The following is a 12,618-nucleotide window of genomic DNA, read 5'->3' as shown; positions in this document are numbered from 1 at the left end:
CAGTTGGAAGCTGCCCAGAGTGGCTGGGGAAACCCAGCCAGATGGGCAGGGTATAAATAATAATTTATTGTTGTTGTTGTTGTTGTTGTTGTTATTATTATTATTATTAGTAGTAGTAGTAGTAGTAGTAGTAAAGCAGTTGTGATAACTGAAAATATTAGGCCTCCCAAAACAACTAAGCAACTGAGTGGTTCTCTGGATTGTGGTTCTTAATTATAAAACAACCCTTACCTTCTAACCAATCTCTGGGCTAAATCACTCATGAATGTACAACACTCGGTCTCTATATCCTTGATGACTGACAGCTGACACAAACTTTAAAGCCCTGAACATGGCTTATATCAAAGTTCTATCTGAGGTGTTAAATCTACCATCACTTGGAGAGAGTCACCCTAGAAAGAGCCGTCTAGCTCAAGTTCACCTTGTTTTATACATATTCATTTCATCAAAACAGGTGAAGATTGACCTCCTGATCTTTCAAGGTGATTTATTGGCATGGGAGCTAGGACAGAGATTTTTTATTTTATTTTATTTTATTTTGACAGTGAAGAGACTTGGACGCTTTTGCAAATCTTTGTAACTTTCACATGCATCACTAATTGCACAGCCTCTTACCTGCCGCTTGAGCCATGAATTTCAAGGTGTCAACCAAGTCCTCCTCCTCTTTGTTTACTTCATAATTAGCACTTGCTATATATTCCTTTACTTCCCCTGTTGGCTGCAGTTCAATTTCATACCTAATGATGTCAAAATGGAAATATCATCTGTCATTGTAAATAATTGTAAATAATTGTAAATAATGAAAAACAATCATAGTTCACTAGAGGAAAGCACTTCACTAATTAGGTATTGGGGCCAAATAGTTCAGCTCTAAGAGTTTTGTTTTGTTTCCCCCCCCAAAAAATTAAGATGTATTTGACACAATACAAAAAAACACCATGGAATCACCTCCTCACATGCAAACTCCTTAGCATTGGCTCTAGCCATGTTACAAAAATATGCTAGGAGTCAGCAAAATAGTAGCCATATAAGCATAGAGACTAGTTCAGGCTTCCTCAAACTTGGCCCTCCAGATGTTTTGAGACTACAGTTCCCATCATCCCTGACCACTGGTCCTGCTAGCTAGGGATCATGGGAATTGTAGGCCAAAGACATCTGGAGGGCCGAGTTTGAGGAAGCCTGGACTAGTTAGTTGCATATATATATTATACTTTCCTCTGGGGGAAAAAATCAGAAGTAAAGAAGATGGCACGCACGCACACACCTATAAACATAGCTGTAGTCAGGACACTGTATTCTAAAAATTCATCATGCAAATATAAGATATAGTGTTGGACAAGGAACTTAATATGCTAAGAATATCCATTTTCTTTCTTTCTAGCCCTCGGGAAGGTAAAGAGGAACCTCAGTGTGTGTGTGTGTGTGTGTGTGTGTGTGTGTGTGTGTGTGTGTGTTTGATGCCTGAAACCTGCACAGCCACAGGGGAGGTGCTGGCCAAAAGACAGAGCTTTCCACGACTCCTGGAAGCAGAATAAACGATGTGAAAGAAACAGATACATGAATATTTGCATGCTTTATACAGTCAAGGAATCTGACTTGGTGCAGGATCCGGTTGAGACCGAGGCAGCAGAGAAGGCATATGTGCTGCATATGTACAGAGAACCAACTTACCTGGTTTCCCCAGTGAGTGGGTAGTAAGGTGCTGTCTCTGTTGAGCTGGCATTGGAGTATTCTACTCGGGTACAGTAACTAAGACCAGCAAAGAAAGACGCGCAAGTTGTCCGGGACTCTCTGTTCTCAATCAGAGGAGGAATCACTTCTGTTCGGGTTGAGGTGACCAAGGTCAAGACGTTGCTTCAAAATAAAATGGAATGTTTATTTCATGGTCTAGGATTAGGCAGTGGGTGTAAAGAAGAGCCTGTGAATATTGCTCATTTGGATTTAACCAGAAATCTGCAGCAATGCACCTGATAAGCAAATTATTCTTATTATTTACAAGGAAAAAACCCCAATAACTTTCACAGTGCAAACCTGTATGTGTCTGTGCAGAGGAAAGGGATTTCGGTAGGGCTTACTCCCACCTTAAGTAGGCATAGGATTGCAGGCTTATTATGGGATCTCAAAGCACCTTCTCATCCCATCCCTAAACTGCAAACTGCCCCAACTATTTAGCTTTAGCACCAGAGAAATTTAAAACTACTAGAAATGTTCATTACACAGCAGATACCCTAATATTTAAACTGATTCACGTAATGCATTTCGCCTTGGGAATACTCCCATGCAGAGAAAGACAATGTCTGAACCAGTGGATAATGCTTACAGCCAGGAGCTGGTTTTGTGAAGGCCGCAGCTTGAAAAAGAGCCTTGACAACTGTAGCAATGGTTGCTGGGCATTGCATAGCAAGCCTACCCACCAGTTACCTTTCTCGTGATCGTGGAAAAGGAAGCACATATTTTACAGTTCGAGGGCAATAGCAGAGATGCTCACAGAACTCAAATCCCTCCAACAGTACCTGATACTGAGGAGCTTGGTTGGAGTCTTTGGTGCAGGAATGCTGACCTTCAGCTGCCCAGCTTTCAGTCCGACGTGGGCTTCGATTCCGGACTCATGGTATATGTTGGTGTTCATCTGCACGCCGTTTCTAGCAAACACAGGGATGTTCACTCCTATGTGAGTCACAAATTCAACTGCCACGGATGGTTTTGCAACCAGTTCTGCTTGTATCTAGAGGGTGGACACAAAATACAAAAAATATTTATTTCTATCACAGGAGTTTTCTTTTTGATACGGTAAATAGGAGAACAATCCCTTTCTATTCCTGGTGATGGGCAGATTGGCAGTGCATTCTCCTAACTGGTCGGTTAAAAAATAAACTTTGGCTCCTCGGGCGCAATGCCAAACCAGCAATGCACTGGAGGATGGGGACAGGCTATCAAATTGATTTTGCCATGCCATGCTACTTCTGTACATAGGCTTCCCCACAGATGGATGGCTTTTCAGCCAGTTGTGTTCATAGAGCCCGGAACCACACGCCCAGAGGATGTGTGGATATGATCTGTTCATCAACATGTTCGGAACACAGCTTTCTGATGACATTTCAAGAACCCCTGTGTATCATTCTCTACTACAGCCTTTCTCAACCTTGGGTCCCCAGATGTTTCTGGCCTACAACTCCCATCATCCCTGACCACTGGTCCTGTGAACTAGGGATCATGGGAGATGTAGGCCAAAAACATCTGGGGACCGAAGGTTGAGAACCACTGCTCTACTAGGTCAGCTCTGCAAGATGCAAAAGGACGCTGTGTGGTCCATTCCAATAAAGTCTTTGAGGGAACTTGAGCGCTATGTACACAATAGAACTCCAGTTGCACTCTCCCACCCTGTGGTTTTCTGCAACTGGTATTCAGAAGAATGTGGAGACAGAGCAGAATCATCATGGTTAGTAGCCATTAATAGCCATATCTTCCATAAAATCCTCTTTCAAAGCAATCCAAGTTGGTGCCCTCCCTGCAGCCAAGGGAGCCTTAAACGGAACCAGATCATTGGCTTCTCCAGCCCAGTATTATCTACCCTGATGGGCAACTCCCGAGTCTCAGACGGGGTGTGTGTGTGTGGCTTGTCTCACAAACTGTGTTCTGCAGTTTGACATGCAGCTGTGCATCCTCATATGTGGAATTGCAACTAAGGTAACCACACACACAAAAAGAATTTACCTTGAGGCTCAACTCTTGCATAAATTTAAGTCTGAATGCCCACCTGCATCCTCATTGTCATTCTAAAGTAATGTTTTATAACTTTGTAACAGGCCTTGAATTCTTAGCAGGGCAGTGGGGAGATGAGCATATCTGATGAAATCCGCAAGCCCTGACCTCCCTCCCCCAGTTTTATCTAAATTACTACACCATGGGTAGGCAAACTAAGACCGGGGGGGCCAGATCTGGCCCAATCACCTTTGAAATCTGGCCCGCGGACAGTCCAGGAATCAGCGTGTTTTTACATGAGTAGAATGTGTGCTTTTATTTAAAAAGCATCTCTGGGTTATTTGTGGGGCATAGGAATTCTTCCCCCCCCCCAAAAAAAAAAAATTCTGCCCCCCCACAGCGTCTGAGGGACAGTGGACTGCCCCCCTGCTGAAAAAGTATACTGACCCCTACACTACACCCTCACACCCTTCCCAAAACCTTAGCTAAGGGGTCATGGGGGGGGGGGAGTCAGGAAATTGCACCACTTGTAAAGTGGTGCACAGCTGCGTATTAGCTTAACAGCCTCAGAACACCACATGCGTTACTTGCCAGCTTCTACAATAAGTTGTAAGCAAGCTAAGACTCACAGTCCTCTGTAAAATTTTCACTTTAGCCTTGGCTCCGGGAGTGGCTACTCCAGAGAAAGCAACCTTTAATGGCAATCCTGCACCGGTAGGCAACTCAAATTCATTGTCCATGAAGATGTAGTGAACAAAGAGATCGTTATCAATCCCCCCTGAGATGGCTTGGGCGATCTATGGGCAAAAAGATGAAATAATTTGTTAAATGATTATCACATACTTTCCCAAAGTAATTCGGAGGACGGTGATGATAGAGATGATGGTCATCTTTTTCGTTCTTCAAAGAACAGACGTTTAAAGAATATTGGAAAATGTTTATTGAATATATGGGGGAAATTGTGTACATTTGAAAACATGGGCAGCGTTAAGATAAATTCAACGGTGTAAATAAGCTTTGATGGATGAAATAATTGAATACTGAATGGTTTAGTTTATATAAAAGATGCAGGGATTTATGTCATGCAAAATGAACCATGGAAAGAGAAGAAGGGAAGTCATTGATATTTTAAGGTTCTTTAAATGACTATTCTAAAATGTAAAACAGAAAATTTAATAAAAATTATAGGGGGGAAAGATGATCATCATCATTGTCTCTGTGTCCTGTGATATTCATGCAAGTGCCACTTTGCTACAGCCTTTGTATAATAATAATAATAATAAATAATAATTAATAATAATAATAATAATAATAATAATAATAATGCATCGAAGATGTATGGGAAATTATTTCAAGCATCTGATTTAATGAAGAACTGGCTGCAGTGCAAGCCACAGGCCTTCATTATATACCTGAACCCACCCCCTAGGAATGGCCCGTCCCCATGCCCATTCACAATTGAGTGAGCAGGTGGAATCTACTTCTCCAGCAGCAAGCTCAGCCCAGGGACCTCCTTTGTTTCCTGAGAAACTGCCCAAGGGGCTCCCCCTGTTGGATTATGGAAAACAAGGAAATGCCCGTCTGCAATGGCACCCACCAAGAAGGGTGAACAGTCTTGTATGAATGCCGTTTTTTAAAATAAAATAAAATAGTGTGTTGGGGAGCACAATTTGGATGAATACATTGGAGGGTGCAATGCCTTGGAAGAAATTCTCCCATTCAATAGTAGTCTGTGTCCCAATGAAAACAGCAGGCCAGGCCCCCCACTTTGTACCAGGACCTCAGTAGGAGAGGCCAAGAGTTAAGTTCTCTTTTAAATGAAGGAGACAGAAACATGCACAAGGTGGTTTTCCGCATTTTGAAAATATACCTTCTCGGGCACACTCTGAAGCGAGAGGAGGCTTTTCCGAATTAGATTTCCAAGTAGCTTGAAGTCACTGAGTTTCAAGTAGCCAAGCTCTTCCCCAAACATTCTCAGGTAGGCTCTGGCTTCAGGTGTTTCTTTGGAGGTGATTTCTCTGATCATTTTCTCAAAATTAAGCATGATTCCTTTCATGGGATCCTGAAAAATGTTTTAAAGAAGGCAACAAGTAAAACACCAACCACTGTCATAACCCTCTAGGATCACACGAGGTACTGATGGCTAGCAAAGCCCGTGTGGAATGGACGATCTCATCTTAAAGAGGGATCTCTGCCCAAAATGGCCGTCAATGTGATGGCAACATTTCTTACTCTGAACAGGAACCAAATTTCCTTTTTAAAAATAATAATTATTTTTTTTTGTGTTTTCCATATACTTTTGGTGCTTCTTGTCATTTTCATTTTTGAGAGCAGTTCCATGTACAGTAGACCCTCGGGTTATGTTACTCTCTAGTAACGTAAACTTTGGGCTGTGAAAGCGGCAAACCCAGAAGTAATTTTCCAGGTTTCACTGCTCGTGCATGTGCAGAAGCGCTCTGTGTGCCATGCGCATGCGCAGAAACGCTCTATCATGCCGTGTGCGTGCGCAGAAGCGGTGCCTCTGGATACAGATTTTTCAGGGTGCACATGGACCCCCAGAACAAATTAAATTCGTATCCAGAGTGTCCACTGTACAGGCTTAGGATAAAATGTGGTTTTCAACCACTGTACCCCACAAAACTTATTCAAACATTGCTACAGGGTTGAAGGGTTTGTTTTTAAAAGCCAACAGCACCATTTCATCTAGAAAACTGTGGTATACCTGATCTTGTGCTCCATCCTTGGAGTACCCAAAATATTTGAAAAGCACTTGAGAAACTTCATCTGGCACCTTGCCATCTACCCAATACAAAGCTTTTGTGGCACTGTCAGGGAAAAACCCATTCGGTCCGAACATGGCTTCTAGTGTCGGCTCAAAGCTTTTCCCATCCAAGCCGATCTGATGGAAATGAGAAAAAATAAAACAAAGCAGAGTGAGTAACAGAAGAGTTTTTTTTCACTTGAGAACTCCAAGTTAATTGGAGGGGGGAAATTCTACAGGCAAGCCACAAATGCATAAAATAGAGAGTTGAATGAGCAAGCAAGGATCTAGCTTGTGGGTAATGCTGTCACTTAACTTGACTTCCCCTCAGTTGTGAGTTTTTGGACGTAACACTAATCGTGTGCTGCTGTTATGCTAGGTCGTTGCACTCATGAGCCTTGTCTTTTGATATCAAGATGTTAGCAAGACATAAGGAGAGCCTTGCTGTGTCAGACCAAAGTAAAGGTAAAGGACCCCTGGACGGTTAAGTCCAGACAAAGGCGACTATGGGGTGCGGAGCTCATCCACTTTCAGGCCGAGGGAGCCAGCGTTTGTCCACAGACAGCTTTCTGGGTCATGTGGCCAGCATGACTAAACCGCTACTGGCGCATGGAGGACTGTGACAGACGACAGAGCGCACTGAAATGCCATTTACCTTCCCACCACAGCAGTACCTATTTATCTACTTGCACTGGCGTGCTTTCGAACTGCTAGGTTGGCAGGAACTGGGACAGAGCAATGGGAGCTCACCCAGTCACGGGGATTCGAACTGCCGACCTTCCAACTGGCAAGCCCAAGAGGCTTAGTGGTTTAGACCACAGAGCCACCAGTTCCCTTTTAAGGGTCAGAGCAAAAGTCTATCTAATTCAACATCTAGCCTTCTACTGGACCAATCTGCTGCATGTGAGAAGCTCAAAAGGCGGTTGTGAGGGTGATAGTCCTCCTTCACTGTTTCCTCCCAGTGATTTGTATTCAGAGACATACTGCCTTTCATACTGCAGGTAAACCTATAGGCCATCATGCATATTGGCCATATTTTTTCATTTTTATTTTTGCTCCAATTGCCCTGCCATTTCTTGCACCTTTTGATAGCTGAGATCTTGCAAGTGTGCACATGATTTCTAATTTCATCAAGTTGCTGTTATTTTGAATTTTTAACCTTTGTACACTGCTTTAAGGCTGAAAAAGCATCGTATAGAAAATAGTAGCACATAATATAATACAGTCGTACCTTGGGAGCCGAATGCCTTGGCTCCCGATCAAATTGGCTCCCGAACGATTGAAACCTGGAAGTGAGTGTTCTGGTTTTTGAACGATTTTCGGAAGCTGAACGTCCAGCATGGCTTCCGTGGCTTTCAATTGGCTGCAGGATGCTCCTGCAGTCAATCAGAAGCCACACTTTGGTTTCTGAACGGTTCCAGGAGTCGAACGCATTCCGTTAGAAAACCAAGGTACCACTCTACAGATACATTTATACGCTGAAGTCAATAATAGCAAGCAGACTGAAGTAAATGCTAAGAAAACTGTTGTACCTCAAACACATCTATGGGATTCAGTCCAGTCAACTGCAGTGTAGTTCTTAGCATGGATTCCTTAGGTACATAGCTGCTTGAATCAAACAGCAGGTCTCCTTCCAGTTTTCCTGAAATTGGACCATTGGTCCATGGCAGAGACAGCGTCTTGGAAGCCTGATAATTTTGTGAAAATCTTCGGAAGTCCTTGGCTGGTGGAACCTGGGCTCCTTTAAGGGCCTCATTAATTTTTCCTCTGAGCCTGATGACATTAAAATAGAGTGGCAAAATTATTAATACAATATTTTGTACAATATTCAGGTAGAATTCAGCTATGGTAGGTTTCTGGCATAAAAACGCCATTTAATATATTTTTTATTCACATCTCTTTAGGGAACATTATACTTAGTGGCTTAGAGTTCTGGTGCCTTACCTCAGCAAAAACCAATGGGACTAACAGGAATCTCACAAAGACCTTGAAATGTCAGCTTCACAGGACCAAAAATATAAAGCACACTCACATGTTGCCACATATAAAATGGGGTTTTGGTGCTGGGAGCCAAATTATATTACAATTCTGGTGATGGTTCAAAAAAGGCTAAAATGGCAGCCCACTAGCCCAATCTGGTCCCCTTACTTGAAATTTAGTGAGAGCCTTCCTTCTTCCAATATAGCTGATTCACTTCTAATTCAGCAGCACCACAGACCACAAAAATTGTTAGCAATTTGTGCCATTATCCCTTTGATTACAACATGGCTGGAGAGGGGGGCACTCTAGCCTTCATACACACCTTAGAAGTGCTATTTTTCTAGGAAAAGAAGTGCTGGAACTCACCACGAACTCCTCCATTGTTCTCTTATAAACCTATAGCTCAGTTGGTAGAGCATGAGTCTCTTAATATCATGGGTCATGGCAATGGCACCCACCTGAGAGGTGCCAGAGCTGAGCTCCAGTGAGCTCTAGCTGAAAAAAAGCCCTGCACCTTAGTCAGGGATAGCCTGGTTCCCCAAGATGAAGAAGCTGGCTCTTACTAGCCTATGTAAATATCTACCTTATGGATTCTTGATTTAATACAATTATTCCATTAATCGTAGGTAAAAATTTGAAGCTTCAGCCACAGATTTTAAAATAATTACTTACAATTCAGTGTAAGGGTCTGTCGAGTCTAAGATGTTGGCAATGTGGGAGGCTACAAAGCTTTTCACTTGTTCATTCTTGTCCTTTTGAAGACTTTTAATGACCTTGGAAATGTCAGATGAGGAAGGGTTTCTCATCAGCATGAGATAAGCTGCCAGGCGTTTCTCAACTGGTGAAGAAGCCTCCTGGAAGACCTTGACTAGAACCCCTTGGTCCTGTAACAAGATGAACAAAGTAAAGTTAAAGAACAAAAAAATGGCAACTAGAAATGGCTGGACTTCTGGTTTAGGAAACATTTGAGTTTCAGTTCTCCTTGTTTCCGCACACAACGTTTATTTTAATGAGTGACGCTGTTTGAGGTCGATCATAACTGTAAAAGTTATCTGCAATATGATCACCAGTGTGATTCAATGAGCTTCCTGCTTTTAACTAGGAGTGTACCTCGGGTTAAGAACTTTACCTCAGGATGAGAACAGAAATCGCACGGCGGCAGCATGAGGCCCCATTAGCTAAAGTGGTACCTCAGGTTAAGAATGGTTTCAGGTTAAGAACGGACCTCCGGAACAAATTATGTTCATAACCAGAGGTACCACTGTAATAATAACAATAATAATAACAATAATAACAATAATATTCTCTGACATCGCTACATTTAATATATCATTAGATTCCACTAGTGCTAATTTACACAAGGTCTGCACAGTTACTAAGAAACAAAATGTGATTTGTTTGATTGCTTAAAGCATAATTTTATGGAAGGCAGGGGAACATGCAATACATTCTGTTTACCTCAGCAGTGATGCTCATTTTTCTCAGTGCCTGAATGGCTGCTTTCTGGACTGCAGGTGATGCTACATTACTTCTAATACACATTTTCAGAGACTGTTTCACATTGGGATTGGCATCTTCTATCACTTTCCCCATATTGCCAATGGCCTGTGGATCACATAAAAAAAAGGTGAATATAGGGCCTTCCCTCTCCCAGCCAGGGAATATTAGCATGCAAACAAGGGCAAATGATGCATTTTTAAACTAAAATACAAAAAAAATACCCTCAGGGTCAGATAGGTGAGTTCCTCATCTCCAGAGCATTCGTTGCTGATCTGTGACACCATAAAATTAGCAACATCATTTATTTCTTCTGTCACTATCCTGTTGCTGTCGTAGAATCTGGAAGAAAGGGAAATCGTATCAAAGATTTTTAAAGCTGCATGGAGAACTTAGGTGCTAAGAAGTTAATTGCAAGCCTTAACAAAATGCATTTCTCCCCCAAAAGAAAAAAGAAACTTCCCACATTTAGATATCTTTTTCTATAATGGACTTGCATTTTGCCTATTAAACATAGAGCCTGTTGATGCCATTGGACTCCATTGTGACCAGGAACGACGGGAGGTGTATCTAACAACTTCTGGGGACATAACACTGAGGAAGCCCTCTCTAGAGGGCCCTCAGATCATGATTATTTTTCTTCTGCCGTGCCTGGTTAAATATTTGTTACATACAAACAGTATTTATATGGCTGACAGCTTATCAGTAATTCAGTAAAATTAATCAATCCAACCTATACACTGAAACTTGCATAGGAAAAGCCATTGCACCAAGCTGGTAGGGCTTAGAAAGGGTGGTAGCTCTGCCATGGAATTTCCTCACCGCAACCATAGCTGTCAGGGAATTGGCTTCCTCCTCTCTGCCTCCCCCCCCCCCCACCTTGGCAGTAGATAAGCAGAACAAAGGAAAAGGAGTCTTCTTACCAGTTAGAAACTTTAATGATCACAGCGAGAGAATAAAGAACCCATTTCCTAGGAATGGCGGTGCTCCCAATTAAGGATCACACCCCCTTACGTCCCTAGTCACCCACATCACTCCTACATCTTGTAACATGAGTTTGTACCCTCTGTGCTTCTGTTCTGCCACTTTCTCAGCTCTTCTTGATCTTGGGGAGAGCGGATGAACACTTTCCAGAGACAGTGAATCTGTTAACTCTCTCTCTCCCAGTGCGTCTTCTCCTAGCTGTTTCCCAGCTTCTGCCTTCTGAACTATGTCCCTCTGCAAACCACTGTTCCAAATCTATACTGTCCTCCTGCTCCTGGGAAGATTCAGGATCCAGAGCAGGAGCAGGGGGAGGGGGAGGCTCCCACAATTCCCCCTCAGTGCAGCCCTCCTCAGCAGGTTCCCTGACAATAGCACTGCTGTCAACCAGCTAGTAGGGATGTGGGTGACGCTGTGGGTTAAACCACAGAGCCTAGGGCTTTCCGATCAGAAGGTCGGCGGTTTGAATCCCCATGATGGGGTGAGCTCCCATTGCTCAGTCCCTGCTCCTGCCCACCTAGCAGTTCAAAAGCACGTCAAAGTGCAAGTAGATAAATAGGTACCCCTTCAGTGGGAAGGCAAGCAGCATTTCTGTGCACTTCTCCGGTTCACTAGAAGCGGCTTAGTTATGCTGGCCACATGACCTGGAAGCTGTCTGTGGACAAATGCCAGCTCCCTCGGTCTATAGAGCGAGATGAGCACGCAACCCCAGAGTTGTCCGCGACTGAACCTAATGGTCAGGGGTACCTTTACATTTACCAACCAGCTAGTTGGCTAAAGGTCTTTTAGACAATGCTGCAACCGCATTATATTCCTTAAAAATTCAATTTCAAGTCAAAAACGCACCCAGCTGCCACATACCTGTTGACGGCGTGACTCAAGGCATAAAAAGAAGCTCGGCTTGGGCGATACTGGGCCGTGTTGAGGATCTCCCGTATCCTTTTCGTGCAGGGTGAAGGCAGCAGCGCCAGGCTGTATGTGACAGCATCCAGTACAAGTGAATCGACGTTGCCTGTCCGCAGGACTTGGAGGATCGCACCAAAGCACTCTGGGGTTCCACACTGAGTCAGAGCCTGTATTGTGATCGAACTGAAGGGAAACAAACCAACAAATTTCAAACCTGACGTAAAGGATTTGACACCATCATGGCACCATCGTTACGTCATCCATACACAGCCATTTATTGTTATTTCTCATACTTCTGCTCCTGTTAACTTTTATATGTACCCACCACTCTAAAGAAATGTGCCGATAAATGAAAAATAATGGCCATGTGTGTACACGTACTAAATTATCATAACACAGCAGATGTTGTGTGACACTTTGACTCCAACCAACCCTCCCCAGCCTAATGGAAATGGGGTTTGGTGGAGGCAGCATGTTTGGGATGGGTGAAGGACTGGGTAGAATTGAAAGATGCAGGAATTTTGTACTTAGAAAGATACAGCAGAGCTTTTGGATGGCATAGCTACCTGTACTATGATAAGACTAAAGTGAACAAGGGAGTCTTCAATCATGTGATCAGGAAGAGCCTCTATAATGTTTGGGCAAGATATAAAGAACTTTGAGAAAGGAAGACCCCCCATGTTGGCTATTCCCAATGGAGGCAGTTAAAAAATTAAACATGGGGGGAGGGAATTGGGGAACATCCAAAGATCTCCTTGAATTCGAAGACTTTTAATTTAATTATAAGACTT

The 12,618-nt window shown here is 43.1% G+C and overlaps 1 protein-coding gene across 1 annotated transcript in view; it reads right to left on the bottom strand.

Annotated features, from left to right (window-relative positions):
* The window catches only part of APOB (apolipoprotein B), a 47,532-nt gene that overhangs the window by 22,179 nt on the left and 12,735 nt on the right, over positions 1–12,618 (bottom strand). Inside the window, exons 10-20 of the mRNA XM_028722339.2 lie at positions 11,783–12,010; positions 10,165–10,282; positions 9,902–10,048; positions 9,116–9,327; positions 7,996–8,236; positions 6,425–6,601; positions 5,573–5,764; positions 4,332–4,499; positions 2,514–2,725; positions 1,672–1,854; positions 616–737 (exon numbers count right to left, since the gene is read on the bottom strand). Coding sequence (XP_028578172.2) covers positions 616–737; positions 1,672–1,854; positions 2,514–2,725; positions 4,332–4,499; positions 5,573–5,764; positions 6,425–6,601; positions 7,996–8,236; positions 9,116–9,327; positions 9,902–10,048; positions 10,165–10,282; positions 11,783–12,010 — 2,000 coding nt within the window. The remainder of the gene's footprint in view (positions 1–615; positions 738–1,671; positions 1,855–2,513; positions 2,726–4,331; positions 4,500–5,572; positions 5,765–6,424; positions 6,602–7,995; positions 8,237–9,115; positions 9,328–9,901; positions 10,049–10,164; positions 10,283–11,782; positions 12,011–12,618) is intronic.

Source organism: Podarcis muralis, chromosome 3 (genome assembly GCF_964188315.1).
Source record: "Podarcis muralis chromosome 3, rPodMur119.hap1.1, whole genome shotgun sequence".
NCBI classification, from domain to species: domain Eukaryota; kingdom Metazoa; phylum Chordata; class Lepidosauria; order Squamata; family Lacertidae; genus Podarcis; species Podarcis muralis.
Note: the sequence above shows the minus strand (reverse complement) of the source record. Positions and strands in the feature narration are given on the sequence as shown.